General features: G+C 45.7%; 1 protein-coding gene across 1 annotated transcript in view; it reads right to left on the bottom strand.

Annotated features, from left to right (window-relative positions):
* KIF6 (kinesin family member 6) overlaps window positions 1–19617 on the bottom strand; it is a 99456-nt gene that overhangs the window by 15235 nt on the left and 64604 nt on the right. Inside the window, exons 4-6 of the mRNA XM_021717757.1 lie at window positions 7079–7163; window positions 5102–5237; window positions 2697–2794 (exon numbers count right to left, since the gene is read on the bottom strand). Of these exons, the coding sequence (XP_021573432.1) occupies window positions 2697–2794; window positions 5102–5237; window positions 7079–7163 (319 nt within the window). The remainder of the gene's footprint in view (window positions 1–2696; window positions 2795–5101; window positions 5238–7078; window positions 7164–19617) is intronic.

Here is a 19617-nt window from a genome sequence, read left to right as displayed (position 1 = left end):
TTCTAGAATGTCATGTAGTTGGCATTATGCAGTATGTAGTCAGATTGGCTTCTCTCTCTCTCTCTCTTTCTTTTTTTTTTGTAGAGATAAGGTCTCACTATGTTACCCAGATTGGTCTCGAACTGAACTCTTGGGCTCAAGCAATCCACCTGCCCCAGCCTCCCAAAGTGCTCAGATTACTGGCATGAGACACAGTTCTTGTGCCCAGATTGACTTTTTTCACTAAGCAATGTTGTATTTAAGATTCCTTTGTGACCTTTTCATGGCTCAATGGCTCATTTCTGTTTTTCTTTTCTGAGTTGGGATCTCACTCTGTCATCCAGGCTGGAATGCAGTGGCATAATCACAGCTCACTACAGCCTGGACTGCCTGGGCTTTGGCAATCCTTCTGCCTCAGCTTCCTGAGTAATGGGGATTACAGGCACATGCCACTACACCTAGCTAATTTTTTGATTTTTTTGTAGAGATGAGGTCTTGCTACGTTGCCCTGGCTGGTCTCAAACTCTTGGACTCAAGCAATCCTCCTGCCTTGGCCTCTCAAAATACTGGAATTACAGTAATGAGCCACTGCACTTGGGCACCATTTCTTTTCATTGCAGAATAATATTCCATTGTATGAATGTACTACAGTTTGTTTATACATTCACCTTTGGGAGGACTTCTTGGTGGCTTCTAGCTTTTGGCAATTACAAATAAAGCTGCTGCAAACAATCATACACAGGTTTTTGTGTGGACACTCATGTGGGTAAATACCTAAAAGTGTAATTGTTGGATTATGGTAAGATTACGTTTAGTCTTGTAAGAATCCATTCACTCTGTCTTTCAAAGTGGCTGTACCATCTTGCATTCCCACCAGCAATCAATGAGCGTTCCTGTTGCTCCCCATCCTTATCAGCATTTGTTATTGTCAGTTTTTTGGATTAGAGCCATTGTAATGGGCTGTAGTAGTGTCTCACTGTTGTTTTGTTTTGTAATCCCCTAGTGATATAGGATGTTGAAGATCTTGCCATGCACTTATTTCTCATCTGTATATTTTTTTTGTTGAGGTTCTCATTCCGATCTTTTGCCTGCCTTTTAATTGGGCTGTTTATTTCTTACTATTGAATTTTAAGAGTTCTTTTTATATTTTGGATACAAGTTGTTCATCAGAGGTGTGTGTTATAGATATTTCATCCCAGTCTGTGGCTTGTCTTTTCATTCTTTTAACAATATCTTTGTAGAGCAGTGTTTTCAATTTTAATAAAGTCTAACATCCATTTTTTCTTTCATGGATCCATGCTGCCTTTTAAAACACCAAGCTAGCCAAACAAAACACACTGTGCCAGTTGTTGACCCTGGGCTTAGGAGCTTACATAAGAGATATTCCCTAAAACTAGACACAAGCTGAAGTGCTAGCACTGGGGGCCAGAGTAGTGATGTGGGAAAGTCCAGGAAAAATATCAAAATGTCAAGCTGGGGTAGAGGGCTCACCGACTGGCCTTAAACAAGTTTTTTTAAAAGAATAATTTTAGATTTATAGAAAAGTTGCAAAGAGTACAGAGAGTTCCCACTTACCTAGCTTGCCCTTTTGTGCTTATTTATGTTAGCAAAATACATTTGTCACAATTAGTGAATAGACGTTGGTACATTATTTTTAACTAAAGTCCATCTTTTGTCTGAATTTTCTTAGTTTTTACTGAATGTCCTTCTGTTTCAGCATCCCCCAGGATGCCACGTTACATTTAGTCTGCGTGTGTCCTTAGGATCCTCATGGCTGTGACAGATTTTGAGAATTTCCTTGTTTTTGATGACCTTGACATTTTGAGGAGTGCTGGTCAGGTATTTTGCAGAATGTCCCTCAGTTGGGATTTGTCTGATATTTCCTCATTCTTCAACTGGATTGGCGTTATGGGTTTTTGAGAGGAAGATCGTGGAGGTAAAGTGCCATTCTCACCACATCACAGGTAATGTCTGACACCTTTTTTTAAAGCTCTATTTTACATTTTCAATGTGAAGGCTCAGAGACCCTTCAGATCCAAAGGATGGCTCCCTGGTGTCAAGACGGAGTTCTCACGCATGCTGCCTGTCCTCTGGCCTGACAGCACTGAGTCTCAGGGATGGAGGATGGCAGGAAGCAGGCATCATAGGCTCTACTCCCATGTGGTTGGAAAGAGACCGTAATGTCGCGTGTGGGGTGGTAGAGTCTACCCTGCTAGATCATCCTATTTATAGAAACTGGCTCTGACCACCTTCATGTGGTATTATGGGAGGCTGCCCACATCTCCTCTGAAACCTTGCTAGGACAAAGAGCCCCTCTGTATCTTGGCAGGTCAGCCACACTCCCATCCTATCATCAACACCCTCCTCCTTCCCAATCCCCCATTCCTCTTCCACACTATACTCCCCTCCCTCTTCCACCAAGGCCCTCCTCCCACTCAGGGGGCAGGACAGGGCTTGGTTGTTAAATCACTTGTCTCTTGTTACCACGGCAGTGGGTCTACTGGCTGTTAGAGTGAGAGACTGAAGGGGTGTGTGCTCAAACAAATTTGAAAACCACTCGCCTGAGTATCCACAATTGACTAAACAGTAAAAATAATTCATCTTTACAGATCATACGGCCTATAAAAGAGACATTTAGAGCTGCAGGAATGGGTTAAGGAGAGGGGTAGGGAGCTTTTTCTGGGTATCCCAAGACTCTTGGTGAGTTCTCTCCTCACCTTTTGTTACAGAGAAGCTGGGGCCGTTCATGTTGGGATTCAGATGTCTGAGTAAATGGCTTCATGATATCAAGTGAATTCACTGCTGGAGAATTCACCTGTGGGCCCAAGGAGTTTCATAGTGTTAGCATGAATCTAATGACACAGGAAGATATTCTTGGCGTAATTCTCAAGGGAGACAAGCTAGCTACAAAATTGGTATATACATTGTATATGGCAATAAATATACCTAGACAGAGTAATGACCATATTGATGGGCACCATAATATTCACTTTGGATGGTAGGATTATGGATATGTTTGATTTATTCTTTGTGTTTTTCAGTGCTTTCCAGGTTTTCCAAATTGAGTATCTGTTACTTTTTATAGTTAGCAAAAAATGTTTAAAATGCTATCTGACAGTTCTCCAGAAATCCTTTCTGGCTGAGCTTCTCCTTGTCCCAAAGACCCCCTCCCAGAGTCAGGAGAAAGCCACTGAGTACTTCATGTGGGGAAACAGCTCTTCCGTGGTACCCTGAAAGCCTCACGTGTCTCCACACAGGCCTCAGGAGTAAGGCTTGGATCGCAGTTCATCTAAGCCCTGGCCCTGGAACAGGAGAGCCAGGAGGCTGGTGAGTAGTTGCTACAGAGCTACTTTCTGCTTGCCTCCCAAATTTCCGGGAGGCTGTTCCAGGACAGTTTCTCATGGCCTCCCTTGTTCTGTTGGGGTTTTGGGCCCACTCAGGGTACAGACACAAGCCACAGAACTCTCAGGGGTGGCATGGCATGGGATCCTCCGCAGTAGGGTGTCCCACCATCCCTGTTGTTATCTTGTCCCTTTTGTTTCAGTGACATCCTGGGGGACAGGGCACACCTGGAGCTGACACCCTTGCCTACTCCGGCTTTCATTGTGTAAGTAAAAAGCTGCCTGAATCTGTCAGCCTTGCCTGGATACCTCCAGAGTCACACTGGATGACCCTGTTTTCCCATTCAGTGGCTGTATGCTCAGCGCTAGCTGTGGCCTCACTCACGAATGAGCCTACCAGGAAGCGCTCTTAATCCAGAGTCCATGGACAGAATCCAGGGGCTCTGCGAATACCCTTGGCTTCTACCTGAAATTTAGCATTTCTTTCACTGATGCATGTAGACAACCAACCACAGCAGTATTAGCAATACCTGTGACCTTGTTACCTAATAGAAACCACACATATTTTAATGTCACGATACAGTTGGTGCAGAAAGCTTGCATTTGTCATTACTCTGAAATCATGGTAAATATTGGGCCTACCCCTAGATTTTTAAAGTGGTATATAGATTACTATATCATAACTTTGATTTTAAATATTTTGATAATCGTATTTCAAACTAATTGATTTTCTTTGTTATTGTGTGCATTTAATTTGATCCAAATATCATTTTCTAATGTCCTGTCACATGGCCACTTGGTAACACACTGGTCATTACTTGGCTGTGTGCTTGGACAAATGCCTTCTGTGGTTCTCAGTTTCCTAGGTCTCACAATGAAGGGGTCAGCCTGTTAATCACTAGGGGTTCTGCCAGCCACACAAGTGATATGATTATGTTCATTTTGTCACTTCTATTATATCACAGCTGAGGAGTTACACAAGGATAATCAAAGCTGGGATTTTATACTAACACTTCTTAACAGGCTATTTTAGCCTTTGTAATATTGCAGAAAATGTCTAAGAACTTGTCTAGGAAATATGCAAAAATTTATCTGCAAATATGTTTTGAGTAGACAACTAGAAACAACCCAAATATTCAACAACAGGAGACTGGTTAAATGAATATAAATATATCCATATGATGGAACAGTAACAGCCATTCAAACAAAGCTATAGAATAAGAACATGGAAAAATAGTCATGCTATACAATTAAATCTTAAAAAAGCCATTTGTGATACAATCAACACGATTCTGTTTTTTATAAAAACATAGGAATGAATATGCATAGAAATAAAGACAAAATAATATAATCTAACATGTTAATATTGGCTATTTCTAAGTGGAGGGATTACAGTGATTTTTACTTTCTTCTTTGCTTTTCCACATAGTGACATTTCTATAATAGATATGCACATATATATGAGACTAATAAGAAAAACAATAAATGTTGCCTGTAGGCTATCACTGAAGAATATCACACAAAGCAATAATTGCAAACTCTTGGTTTTGGAGAGCTATCCCTCACTTTTTCACGCATCAGGTGGTTACTTGAGGCACAAGAACAAGGAAATAATGAACCTCAATCTTCCATAGTCCTTGCTACTAAATGAGCACCTGCTTCCCGAGTAGGGGCTGAGAGCATGTGGGCCCGTGGGCCAAACCTCCCGTTCTGTCTCCTGACAGCCCCTTGAGGGCTGTATACCTGCTTCCCCCAGCCGCTCTGATGTCCCCAGACCATACCTGAAGGTGAGCCGCCTCCTCTGTCCACCAGGCTTCAAACTCTTTCTGCAGCTTCACCTTGGCTTTGTCCATGAGCAGCTGCAGGTGCTCAATCTCCACCTTCAGGGCTTTCAGGCGAGTGAACATTGTTTTATACCTTTGGTGGAATCAAAGAAGAGTCAGTGTCCTGCCTTCTTGAGAGCACTGGTGTGGAGGCAGGGCTGTAGATGAACGGGACCTGTGCCCCAGCAGCCTGGCAGCAGTGCCCTGGCACCTGGGGACTGTGACATTATGGAAAGCTCACTGAGGCTGGGATATGGCTCCAGGGTCTGAGTCCATCATAGAGGAGCAGATTGAGGCATTTTTGTCCAGTAGGCCCAGTGAGATCTGTGTGGCAGATGAATAACCCTTCCTCCAAGAATGGGAACTATCATTTTTGAGCACTTACCAAGGGGCAGGCATTGCTCTAGGTGCTCAACATACATAAACTCATTTAATCCTCATCATAATCCTATAAGGACGATACTATTATTATGCTCTTATTTTACAGATTTGGAACTTGAGACATGGGGAGGATATATAACTTGCTCTACGGCACAGAGTTAACAAAGGAGCCAGGATTTTTTTTTTTTTTTGAGTTTCACTCCATTGCCCAGACTAAAGTGCAGTGGCACAATCACAGCTCACCGCAGCCTTGACCTCCTGGGCTCAGGTGATCCTCCTGCCTCAGCCTCCTGAGTAGCTAGGACCACAGGTGCATGCCACCAAGCCTGGCTTATTCTTTTATTTTTGTAGAGACAAGTTCTTGCTATGTTACCTAGGCTGGTCTTGAACTCCTGGGCTCGTGCAATCCTTCTGCCTTGGCCTCCCAAAGTGCTGGGATTACAGTGTGACCCACCATATCTGGCCAGAGCCAGGATTTGGGTGATCTGGTTCTGGAACCCATAGTCTTAACTGCCTCACCATTTGTTGGGTCACCTTCAAGCTCAGGATCAAACTGTATAACAAGTTTGTTACTGCATATAGTATGTTGGTTTTGGGACTGCTACGATGATTCAGAAACTGTTAGACAGGAAACAGTCCAACAGTCACGCTGAAGAGACAAGTTGGCCTCTGAGGTGATGTTGAGACTGGAACTGTGGCCCAAGGGGACAGGATGGCGGTGGAGTAAAGACACGAGACTGGGTTGGAAAGAGACTGGGGAAAATATGGAGCGAGGGAGAAGGTGGACAACTGGGGTGTGCCCCAAGGGAGTGAAGAGCAACAGTGGCCCTGTGGGGTAGGGCAGTCAGGGCATTCTGGGAGGAAACAGTGAACTGCTGTCTGGAGTGACCTGGAGACCAGTGCCGGGGACTTTGCGCTCCTGGGTTTGTGAGTGGGGGGTGGGACGCATGCCAGGCCAGCTGCATTGCAAAGACACCATGGGCTCCTTGAAACAGAGATGGTGATTTATTTAGGATTGCCAGAGCCTTCCCATGGCATGGAGGAGACAACACATATGGTGAGTGCACCAGTAATGATGAACTAAACAGTTTGACTGTGGTGTTGAGCGAGAGTGCTTCCATGCTGCGTATCAGTAATGGCCGCCTGCCTGTTTATGCTTGAAGCTCCTCTCTGTGTAAGTAAAATAATTTTGGGACCTTAAATGGCTACATGAGGGTAGGATATTCTCAGGACTCCGGGGGGGGGAAGCTGGCTAAAGCCATGGTGTGAAGACCACTGTGCTTATACTTTTTGACTCCCCTAGGTGGCAGCAGCAGACAAGCCCAGATGCTTCCCAGACCTGGGCTGGCCTGCTCCGCATTCTAACCTCACATGGCCCAGGATCCTCATTCCTCCTCCTTTTACTATTTTAGGACCAGGCTGCTGCACCCACTTTCTGGAGTAGCTTCAGCCCTAGCCTGGGGGCTGGTCGCTGCTCTGCCTTGGCACCTCTAGGTCATCTTTGAGGCCCTGGGAGGCTGGGTCAGGCTGTGTGTGGCAAAAAAGGACAGGCACCTTCTCTTTTCGTCCTCCAGTTGTGATCGTAGTTTCTCTTCTTGCAGGTCTGGCACTGAGGGCACAGCCATGTTTTCTGAGATTCCTGTAGGAGGAAGGTGCTGATGGTTATTCCAACGAGGAAGAAAGGTACAAGGAAAAGTGTGACATTTAGGGCCGATGACAGAGTTCAAGTGCATCCCAAGATCAAAGATCCTGTGCATCCTTCTGGGGCCTCTGGATGGCAACCTCTGCTCGGTCAAAAGCTCACCCCCACTGAGAGGAGTGGTTTACAGGATTATACTCTCCTGCTGTGCCTTCCAACATTCAACATCCGTCCCTGGAAGGGAATTCTTTCCTACACCTCTACTGATCCTTTACTCTAGAGTTCACTCATTTCCTCTTGAGGCTCCAGGGAAGATGCAAAACATTCCCCATCCTCTGAGAGAAAACCCTTCACAGACCAAGAAAACCTCTCTAAACTGTCTCACATCTTTCTCTGCACTAGCGGAGAATTTCTGGCCTCAGGATCATGTCTCCTGTTTTTCACTTCCCTCTTCAGCAGTGGTTCTCAAGCCTGATTAACCCAGGCGTGTGCATGCGCAACCAGGACTGAGAACAGGCCTTGGCGGCAGGACCATGGCAAGGCCTGGAAGAGGACTGGGCGTGTCAGTGGTGACCAACTGGGGCCTGCATCCTGGGTCCTCACCCCTGCCTGGCCCCATGTTGTTACCACTGACTGCCAGGTTGCCTGCTCAGGCTAGTGTGCTCATCTGAAGCTGGTCCATTCTTAGCCTGGTATGTGGGGTCTGTTTATCTTCTAGGAGTGTCTTTGTGGTTGCACTGCAATTCTTAGCCCCATAGAAGACATTTTAGAGGTCATACAGCCCTGCTTTTTACTCTATGTAGGGGAGAATGAACATACTGTGGTACTGCTGGATGCATGTAGACTTCAACCTTAGAGTACTATTTGAGATAAGTAGTATTATTCTCATTTTATAGATAAGGACATTGAGGTTCAAAGAGTTTAACCTGCTCAAGTTACCACCCTAATTTCAGAAACCTGGGTTTGTTTGATTGCAAGGGACTTGGGCTCAAAAATCCCTTCTGTAATATTTCTGACAGATGGTCATCTGCTTTCTGCTCAGATACTTCTAGGGATAAGGAGCTTGTGACTTTGTAGGATAGCACATTTCATTGTGGATAGCTCCGTTTCCTCTTACTTTGAGCTGAGTCCTTCCCCACTAATTTCTTTTCGCCTCTAATTTGGCTCTTTGGAGCAGCATACCATGTCCTTCTTCTTAACTTGGTGGTCCTTTAAACATGTAAACAGCAACAACAACAACTACATGTGTCTGGAGAGTTTTTCTCAGGTGGACTCTGCCCAGTTCTCTCATCTGAGGTCTCAGTGACGTGGTCACTTTCTAATTTGTCTTAAGGATAAAGCCTGGATCTGGACATAATACATCAGAGAGGTTGGAAAGGTACAGGGTAGAGAAGGACTCCTACTAGCTTTTAAAAATTTAGGTTCTACATTTCCATAGCAGGTGAATTGCTAATGATGACCATTTATTGAGTGTTTTCTCTATGCTAGGTTCTGTTGAGTTCTGCCAGGCCCTGGACTAGAACCTCTCCCTAAACTTGTTGCTAATTCTCACAATGATCCTGAGAGAAGACATTGCCCTCTCATTCAGTTAGATTATTAGTTTCAGAGAGGGCTGCAAATAACCCAAGTTCACCCAGTTAGTAAGTAGTAGAGCTGGAATTTGAACCCATTATTTTCTAGTTCCAAAGAGCAAAATGTTTATACCAGCCAGCTTCTCTATCACTTTTGTGTTTTTTCAGTGTCTATCATGGTTAGTGCCAATTAAACTTGTGGCCCGTTTAAACACTTCTATGCTTTTTTAATGAATGATTGTCAAAATGCATCCTCTTTCAGTGTGAATGTCCTTGTCTCAAAGGCAATGCTTCACATTTATTGGAGGTCTAGCCTGCGGAGAGGTCCCTAGTCTGTCATGCCATTATTCTTGCCCTTTGACTCCCTTACTGATTTGCCTTTTATGTCATTAACTCATTGATAAGTTTGCTCATGGGATCATGAGTCTGTCCTTGATCTCCAGGTACCTAACTAGCCCCTCTTCCTTGTGTTGAACGACAAGTGTAAACCGACTGAGCAAGTGTCTTATTCCGTAGTCTAAACTCAGGAAATGCAGATACCATGGACTTCTCACCTGAACACTACACTGTCTTCTGTGTTGGTGCATTTCATTGGCCCTTAATGAGGTAGACTGCTTGTCCAAATTCCCATAGTTCCCCCCAAGTCACAGGCACAGGAAGTCCTTGAGGGCGAGGACTGGGATCCTGTGTATTCTGTATCCCCCCCAGTGCTTTGTCCACACTCCCTGTCTAGGGTGCACTTGATGCCGTACATGTTTGCTGGTCCAGTCTTCTCTGAAAAATGGCAGACGTGATAAACAGACATGTGAAGGAAATATCTTTACATCAAACTGGTAACAGGAGAAACTTGCATGGGGCAGAAGATTTCCTAAAGTGTCAGAAATGGGCATGGTCCGCTGAGAAAGAAACATTGTGAATCTCTGCCTTGGAACACTTTTGACCCTACCACAAGGGCACCCCTGAGAAAGTCAGTGAAACCCAGCTCTGTGGTGACTGGCTGGGTGTCCTCCCATCAGCAGAAAGCGTGAGAGGCGAGAGGCTGCAGGAGCTGAGCGAGGGAGGGGCTGCTAGACTCGTGTGGGGATGTCTTATCTGGCTGGCGGAGGTGGTCCCTAGGCCTTCGAGGAAAGAAGGTAGGAGGGAAGGCCGAGATGGACTGGTCTGCTCTGGGGAGGCTGTGGCTGTCCCGTGGGAATGCTGAGCCTTCTGCAGGAGACAGGCTCTTGCCTCACCTGTGGCTGGCTGTCTTTTCCTTGGGCATCTTGCACCTTCCCTGGCAGATCACAGAACTGCAGGAGCCCTGGAAGAGTGTGGGTGTTCAGGGACCTCCAGGCAAGAGCATTCTGAATGCAGCTAGCACAGCACAGAAAGACAACACCCCTCCCACGTGTGGAGTCCTTTGGGCCCAGTCCCTATGCACCGCCTCGCTCAGCCTGGGCACTCCAGCTGGCAACGATCACATCAAAGGCACCCCTGAGTCAGGTGGCCCAAGGCTTAGGGTGACTAGGAGGCTGTGCAATGTCATAAAGCTACCAGGTAGCAGGGCCAGCCTTCGTATCCATGTTGAGTCATTCATTCATTTACTTTACAAATGCCTATTGAATGTAGACTATGTGTCTGCCCCTGTTCTAGGTCCCAGGTCTGCCCTGAGAAGGTGGATTCCAGCGGGCAAGACAGACACTCAACCAACAACAAACGGAGTCTGCAACATAGTGGCAGGGATTAAAATGTGCTATGAGGAAAGACAAAGCTAGGCAAAAAGAGTGAGGATGACAGGGTGCAGGGCTGCCATGTTAGGGAGAGGGGCCGGGGGCCTCTCTGAGGAGGCGACATTTGAGCAGGGACCTGAAGGAAGAGGAAACTAACACACAGAAATCAGCTACAGAGTGTATAATAGTACATGTAAGGGGTCTGAGGTGCAAGCCTGCTTGGTGCATCTGAGAATAATGAGAAGGCCAGGTGCCTGAGCGGTTGGTAAGAGAAAGACTGGGGAGAATTGAGGTCAGTGAAGAAACGGAGGCCAGACCCCAGAGGACTTTGTGGGCCACAGTAAAGACTTTGGCTTTGAGAGAGATGAGAGGATGGAGGGTTTTGAGGAAAGGAAAGGCTTCAATCTATTCCTTTGATAGCTAAGTCAGGTGTCTTTTTTGCTGATCAAGACAGAGCTACTCCAAACTGAAGAATAGTTCATGTGGGGTGGCGCCAGGAAGCCGTGGGCCTGTTGAAAGGGTCTGGGAAAGAAAGCTAGGACAAGGGACCTTGGAGAGCCGGAATGAGGGCATGGAACACCCCCACGACAACAGCTACCCACGTTGCCAGGACAACCGAGTGGGCCTGTTGCCCAAGGTGATGTTTGCTCAGTGAAATGCATGGCAGCCTCACCGGACACAGCCTCTGGCTGCTTCTGATGTGTTCCGAGGTCTGGCTCATCAGTACCCTCTGGAGAGAAATGGGGGCTGGGAACTCAAAGGGAGGCACACAAAAGCAGCTAAACAAGAACAGAGGGGGAGGGGGCAGCTAAAGGGCATGTGAGCTTTGTAGGTCTTTGTCCCCACTGGGACTGTGGCCAGGGACAGAACCTCCAGTCACCTGACAGGAGGCACAGGGAGCCCTCCTTTCAAGGACAGAGTTCTGGCTGGGACAGCAGCACAGGAGGTCACAGTCCTCAGTGGCCTGTGAGGTCACACCACTCATCTGTGGGGGCAGCTGGCTCCAAAGCAACACAAAAGCAAGAGAGAAGCGTTTCATTTTGAGGCTGCGGCTCTGAGCATCACACAAAGAGGAAACCCTGAGCCGTCCAATAGCTACTGGGACTTCAAGCAAGAGGTGGGAGTGGGGGGAAGGCACAGTCCCAGACTGACCTTGTCTCTGGAGTTGCAGGTGTTTTGGAATTAGCAGTTCAAGGACAAGAGGGGGGTCTTGATGGGAGGGCCCGCTAAGATATGAACCCCCCCTCATACCTAACACAATTTCAACTGGAAAGGTCTCTGTACCATCTCTTCCTACTTCCCCACACCCTCCCCTCACTCTCTCTCCCCTACACGGTTATCTAATGTCTGAAATGTGCAGAATCATTTCTTTGGTTCAGTGATTCTCAACTGGGGGTGCACATCAGGATCAATTAAGGAGCTTGTAAAAGCACAGAGACAGCTGGGCCCCATTCCAGACCTACTGAGCTAAAATTTGTTGGTGGGGTCTCCTGGTGATTCTGATGCCCGCCGCCCCTTGTTAAGAAACACTGCTTACAGCCCTGAGCCCAGTTTCAATGCAAGGACCCTGTGCAGAGGCTACTGAGACTATAAAACCTGCAGAAGTTTAGGCAGGATGGTATGTGGGAGCCAGCAGGTCCCCCATGCCTTGGGCCCAACTTCCAGACCTTTGGGAGTCAATGGAATAAGAAGGAAGGGGCTCAGGGGTTTGCAACAAGGAAGACACACTCTGTAAGGTTGGAGCTGCCTGAATTTGGCCTGATAAAATCTGAATAACGATATCTGCCACATGGTTGCTACATGGGTCATGCGTGTTGTCTTACATAATCTCCATAGCTCCTACTTCAGATGGGGAAGTTGGGCTCTGACAAGGGAAGTCATCTGCCCAGGATCATGCTGCTGGTAAGCAGAGCAAGGGTGAGAATCCAGCTCTGTTTGACTTCAAAGCTGGTGCTTTTTTTCCTTCATAAGTGCTTGCAATAATGAAGGAAGCCACAGGGCAGACCATTGAAGTCCGTATTGACTTGTTGCTGGTATTTGAAGGTGATGCTCTTTTCCATGAATGTCTTTCAGATCTGGAGCTGGGGCTGAGAGAAAGACTCAGCGTCTTCCCCAGGTGTTGGCCTGTGAAGACTGCCCTCCGCTAACTGCATCCCATGACCTGTGCCCCACTCCTACATGGCATTTTCAGCTTGCCAGCTGGGTGTGCAGAGCTGTCTGCCCATTGGAGTCTGCCGCTCTCCAAGGTCAGCCCATGGAATAACCGGGGCCAGCCCGTTCCATCTTCTTGACTGTACTGGGAGTCTGAGGAAGATAAGATTAAAATTTCCGACCAGGCACCCAAGCCAGAAGGGGCCCTGTGGGCTTCTGCAGAGCAAAGGCTGTGGGCCCACATGGCTGTCACCCAGCCAGTGTCCTGTGTGGGAGGAGGTGGTGAGTTATGTGCCTCCACTGTGGCAGACAAGACATCAGAGCTGGGAGGCATTCCAGCTGGTTGTCTCGGCTCTCAAACTATCCAACTAATGATTCATTTGCTCAACACCCACTCCGGGCCTCCTTGGGGCTCCACTGTCTCACAGAACCATAGATCACTCAGCTTCACCTTGTTTGAGAAGTCAAAGTGTCTATTCTTACGGAGATTGATGGTATCAGTAGCTCAATTGCCACAATGGTCAGTAGCTCAGAGGCAAAGATTCAGGCTTTCCAATTAGACCATCTCCCGTTTAATGGCTCAAATTTATTGTTGGCTGGAGTCATCGCACACTGACAGGTGCTCAGTGTTGCCATCCATCTTGGTGTTGATTTTGTGCAACATCTTTGTGGTCCATGGTGTGCCTAGACTTAAGGGTGTGTGGAATGACCCCATGGACACACAGCTGCACCTGATAATTTCTTGGGCACATCCATCCCCACTGCCACAGGCCTTGTGCTCACCATCTCTATCTTCCCTTAGAAAGACCAGGGCACTCTCTGGGAGAGTAAATGGCCACACTTTAGTATCATCAGACATGTGCCATATGCCTGCTTGGAGCAAAACACAGCCCCTGACACTCCCCTCACAGAAGGCCATCTACCATCTTTTCCTGTGTGAATAATCCTCCCCTACTACTACTCTGGGCCTCTTTCTCCAAGACCATACCCCCAGGATGGTGACCTCTCTCCTTTGGATATGTTCCTTCTCCCCCACCATGTTCCCTGTGGAGGATGCAGACCATAAAGTCAGAGGGTCAGTGTGCACTAGGGTCAGTCAGCAATAGAGGAGATTCTAAGGGCATATGTCAGGAAATGCATTGCTAGTCCCATTACTTGCTTGAGCTTGGCACACTTTCCCTTCTTGGCCACCTCCATTCAAACTGGAGTGCTCTCTCATCTCTTTCTACCATCCCAGATCCATCTTTTTGTTTTCAGTCCACATTCCTCTCAGCACAGCCGGTCAGAACCTGGCACAGTGACTTCTGGATCCCACTGACAAATCCCTCTCTTTCCCAGGCTCACAGATTCTCTCTCTCCCAGACTGCCCCTCAGAGGCAAGCCCATCCGGAGGGGCAGTCTTCCAGACCACCGTGACTTTCTCACTTCTCCATCGCAGGTATGCTCATAGTTCTGAACTCAAGGTTTCTCTCAAAACCCCAAGTACCTTGGCAATTCTCCCTCCAGTCCCTTCAGCCTCATGGACTGATAGTGACCACATACTTTGGTCTCAGTGGCTTTTCAGACATTAGTTAGAGCATTGACATCCCTAAAACCTGATTATATCTTTATCATACTGAACCCAGCCACTGTGGAGTGTTTCTCAGCGCACATGTGACCTTTGGGGGAGGGCAGTTTTTCTTGCACCAGTGAGTATGGGCCTTCCTTCTATAAAAACCTCTAATGATGATGGTTCTGTCAATTCTCTTCACTGACTTATTAGAAAAATTTCAGGATTTTTTTTAGTTGGGATCTCACTCTACTGCCCAGGCTGGAGTGTAGTGGTACAATCACAGCTTACTGCAGCCTCGACATCCTAGGCTCAGGTGATTCTTCTGTTCCAGCTGAGTAGCTGGGATTATTGCCATGTGCCACCACACCTAGCTAATTTTTTGGTTTATTGTAGATATGAAGTCTTGCTATGTAGCCTAGGATGGTCTTGAGCTCCTGGGCTCAAGCAATCTTCCTACCTCGGCCTCCCAAAGTGTTGAGATTACAGACGTGAGCCACTGAGCTCGGCTCAGGAGTTTTAAGAATTGAGTTGAAGATCCTTAATAAAGCTGCCTCCCCCTACTTTTGGGAAGCACACTTGCTGCTAGCCAATTTGTAAATTAATCTGTTCATTTGGCAATAATTTATCATATACTGGAGTCAAAAGTGAGTTATAAGACAGACCACACAGTAGAACTGGCATATTTTCAAAGTAAAATGGCAAGAGCTGACTAGACAACTAAAAGACTCACATCAACATTAGAACAGGGCCAACACAAATGCTTGCTGAGAATTCCCTTAAGAAGAGCTAGCAGTTTGCCTATGCCTACCTCATACCCCTTGTGTGAAGGTGCTTCTCTCCCTCGGAGGCAGTGAGAGAGGCTTGGAGGAGACCACCCAGAAAGCTTGACAAGAATTTTTGGGGATCTGTGTGTGTGTGTTGGATAGGGGGTGAGAAGGGTCACGGTGCACTGACATCTGATGCCCACTTGGGAAATCTAGAGGGTAGTACATGGGCTGATGATCTGTTAGGAGCAAGAGCAGAGTTGCTGTGTTCTTGTTGCCCCATCATGGGTTACAAGCATGGCGGACAGTCAGGCTAGGGTCACCTTGGCTCAGTGGTATGCTGGTAAGTGTTTAACAACCAGCTCTCTGGAAGAAAAAGAGGCAATTTATAACGTTTGCCAATTTTTGTGTTGTAAATTCTCCCGTCATGGCCAATTTCAATCTATCAACATGATGTTCCTGAATTTGGAGCTGGGAAGGGATGCACAGTCAGCCCTCACGACACAGTGGGAGCTGGATCCAGCATTCTACTCAGATCCTCTGGCAACTGCTTGAGACTTAGATCTTTTTTAACAGGGCCACCTACAGGGGAAAGGGGACCCCAGGAGAAGGAAACCTGGAGGTGGACCACAGGATGCCTGGAGCCTGTGTGCTGGACCTAGTCCTAGTCCACTGGCTTCTTCATTCTCTCCTGCCCTCCCCCCTTCCCTCTGTGCCCTGGCAGATGGGTTGCTACGACAGTGGGCTTCCTTACCCTCTGCCTTCTGGCTGGGCTCAGTCAACAGGGAATATCAGCAAGCAATTGGAGGCTGGCAGGAGAGAGAGAAGCTGAGGTATTTCTTTACTCTTCCTATCTCTGCAGGGGTCATGAATTGGATGCACTCTTGACCCAAGGCCACAGTCCTGTCAGATGACTTTTCTGCAAGGCCCTTTCTGTCTTCAGATGCCAGCAACTACTTGCTCCTTTTGCCTCAAAGGCCTAGGGACAGCAGTGCTTTCTGACTTGCTTCTTACTGCCTCTGGGTTGCTGTGCTCTCCCTTGTGATTTCCCTATATTCTGCTCATACCTTTGGAAATTGGTCTGTATTAGTCCATTTTGCATCGCTATAAGGAATACCTGAGGCTGGGTAATTTATAAAGAAAAGAGGCTTATTTGGCTCATGGTTCTGCATGGCACCAGCATCTGCTTCTGGTGAGATCTCAGGAAGCTTACAATCATGGCAGAAGGTGAAGGAGGAGCAGGCGTGTCACATGACAAGAGCGGAAGCAAGAGAGAGAGAAGGTGCCGGGTTCTTTGAAACCATCATCTCTCATTTGAACTAACAGAGCAAGAACTCACCCATCACCACGAGAACAGCACCAACCCATTCATGAGGGATCTGCTCCTGTGACCCAAGCACCTCCCATCGGGCCCCACCTCCAACACCGAGGACCAATTTCAACATGAGATTTGAGGTGATAAACATCCAAACAATATCAAGGTCTATTCAATTCTCCTCACAATACCTAATTTGAGTACTGCCATCTGCTTCCTGTTAGGAACCTGACCTCGGTTCAAAGTGGGTAAGAAACTGTCTCTGGATTGCCTGAACCCACAGGTTCAAGACCCGCCTGGGCAGTGAGACCTCATCTCTACAATAAATCAAAAAATCAGCCGGGCGTGGAAGCGCATGCCTGTAATTCTACTTGGAAGGCTGAGGCGGAAGGATCACCGGAGCCCAGCAGTTCGAGGCTGTGGTGGTCGGGAGCGGCCACTGCACTCCAGTCTGGGTGACAGAGTGAGACTCCAACTCAAAAAAAAAAAAAAAAAAAAAAGAAACTGTCCCATAAGGTGCATTCCCTCAGGTCAAGAGATCTGTTGGTGAGGGATCTCCAGAGACCCAGGAAAGTACCCCAAATGAGGAAGAGTGAGGTTTTTTTTAAAGTTGTGGGGTACAAGTCAGGATTAGGTACATCAGGGGTCTATGTACAGGTGAAGTGTGGGCCTCCCACTGGCCCTCACTTCCTCTGGTTTACGATCAGGTACCTTTAGTGATGTTATGTGCCTCCCTGCCCCCTCGCCGGCAGTGTCCCACTACTGCTGATTTCTTTCTTGTGGTATTGTGATAAGTGCTCAGGATCCGCTTATAAGTGAGAGCATTCAGTTCTTTGTTTCTGTGATAGGTCATTGTGTATGATAGACTCTAAATTCATCCAAGTTGCTGTGAAGTCCATAATTTCATCCTTTTTATGGCTGTGTAATATTCCATTGCATATATGTACCACATTTATTTTTTAATCCAGTGATGGGCAACACGGTTAGTTCTATGATTTTGTTATTGTGGATAGTGCTGCAATAAACATGTGTGCATAGGTATCTTTTTTGTAGAATAATTTGAGTTTCTCCAGGTATATTCCCAGAAGGGGGATTGCTGGGCCATATGGAAGGTCCATTTCTAGATCTTTTAAAAAGCACCACACTGTTTTCCATAGAGGTTGTACTAGTTTATATTCTCACTAACAGTGCTGAAGCATTCCTTTTTCTCTGCACCCATGCCAGCATCTGTTGTTTTTTGATTTGTTAATGATGGCCATCCTTACTGGTGTTAGGTAGTATCTCAATGTGGTTTTGATTTGCATTTCTCTGATAATTAGTGAGTCTGAGCATTTTTTTCATGTATCTTTTGGCTACTTGTATGTCTCTTTTGAGAAGTGTCTATTCATGTCTTTTGCCCACTTTTTAATAGGGCTGTTTTTTTTCTTTGGTTCTTTTGAGTTCCTTATAGATCCTGGATATTAGGCCTTTGTCAGACATACAGTTAGCAGATACATTTTCCCATTCTGTGGGCTGTCTTCCTGCTGTCTTGATGATTTCTTTTGCTTTGCAAAGGCTTTTCAGTTTGATGAGGTCCCACTTGTCTATCTTATCTCTTATAGCATGGGCTTTTGTGGGAGGAAGAGTGAGCTTTGAACATCTACCAGGCCCAGAGAGTCCAAAGTCACTTTACCGCAGTATCATTCAAGTAAGATCTTTACCAACAGTCTTTCCTTCCTTCTTTCTCTCCTCTAACCCCTTCTTGAGGAAACAGCCTCAGCAGGTTGAGGGAGGAAGTGAGTTAGGAAGAGAAGAGTTAAATGTGGTACATCACACAATGGAATATTATGCAGCCATAAAGAAGGACAAACATATGGACTTAGCAGCAACTTGGATGGATTTAGAGTCTATCATACTCAGTGATCTATCACAGAAACAAAGAACAGAGTACCATATGTTCTCACTCATGAGCAGACCTTGGACAATTATCATAATACTATAAGAAAGGGATTGACAGTAGCGGGAAACTGCCAGTAGAGGGAGGCTGGGATTGGCAGTTGAGGGAAACTGCCAGGGGAAGGAGGACACACCTCATCAACAAGGGTACTTGTGTAATGAACACTTGTATACCTAACCCTGAATTGTACTCCACATCTTTAAAATAAAAAAAAATTAAAAAAAGAAAGAGAGGAGTTGATGACCATACTTCTTTCTCTCTGATGGTTGGCCTTAGCTGGGGTAAGAGAGAGAAGTCTTATCTCTGGGTGAAATTTGCATTATTAAGGCTGTTACAATATAAAATGACCAACTTGTTGTCTTTTTGTTTTGTTTATAACTAACAATGAATGACCAATTCAATTATGGAGTTGCTCAACTTCTATCCAGGTGCAGAGGAAGAACTCCCATGAGGATTGAAAAAGATAGTGGGAGAACAACAAAAAAGTAACTTCCATGAGTGCTTCCCTGTGTCATTCAGCATGTCGGGCATGGCATCTGCAGCCATTCTGTCCCTATCGGAAATTACAATGCATCTGGAGAAGAAAATGAGAAGTGGTACGTTTTCTGTGTTTGCCTTTAAGTAAAATGATCCTGACATAAACAGTAGTGAGGAGAATTAAGATTAATCAGAAGAACTGAACTGGGATTTACTTTTTACTACCACTTCTTCTATCACAATGATTCCACGGAAACGGTAATTTTTATTTGATCTATGAGCCCTTGGGATCTCATCCTTCATAGAGTTCAGGGAATTATTATAAACCATCCCAAATACAAAAAGTCCAGAAAATGATATAAAGAACACTCGTGTACTGTCTCCATATTTTGAAAAATCTAAGTAGTTTGCCACAGTTGTTTCAGCTTTTATTTTTAAAAAGAACATTACAGAATTAGTGGAAACCTCCTCCACAATCCGCTATCGCCCCTCTCCAAAAATGATACTATCTTGATGGAGGTGCATAGCCTTTTTCTTTGGGTTTTTAAATTTATATTCTTACTCCCTATGTTTAATTCCCCTTAAATATTACAGAGCTATTGTTTGATCTTGAAGGAGGTCGCATAGTTGTTCCTTTTGTAAATATTTGTTGGACTGTACAGCTGAATATACCCAACATATGCATGCTTTTATATATATACTTAAAATATATATAGGTGTACAGTGTATATATATATATATATATATATATTTAAAGCATATATAAAGCATATATAATATATATGTTTTAAGCATCTTCCTTTACTTATGTTATCTTTCATAATAAAAGGTAAGAAGCTACCACTCTCTCTCAACAAATAGAATTGAATTTTTAAAAACATAAATAGTATCTATAATTTCACACATTATAGATTCCTTTACCAATTTTCTTTCTTTCAATCATCATTGTAGTTTTGAGATTTATTCACATTGCTACATG

This window comes from Carlito syrichta, unplaced genomic scaffold (genome assembly GCF_000164805.1).
Source record: "Carlito syrichta isolate Samal-C Ts95f unplaced genomic scaffold, Tarsius_syrichta-2.0.1 Scaffold310924, whole genome shotgun sequence".
NCBI classification, from domain to species: Eukaryota; Metazoa; Chordata; class Mammalia; order Primates; family Tarsiidae; genus Carlito; species Carlito syrichta.
This window is presented reverse-complemented; position numbering and strand designations above follow the sequence as displayed.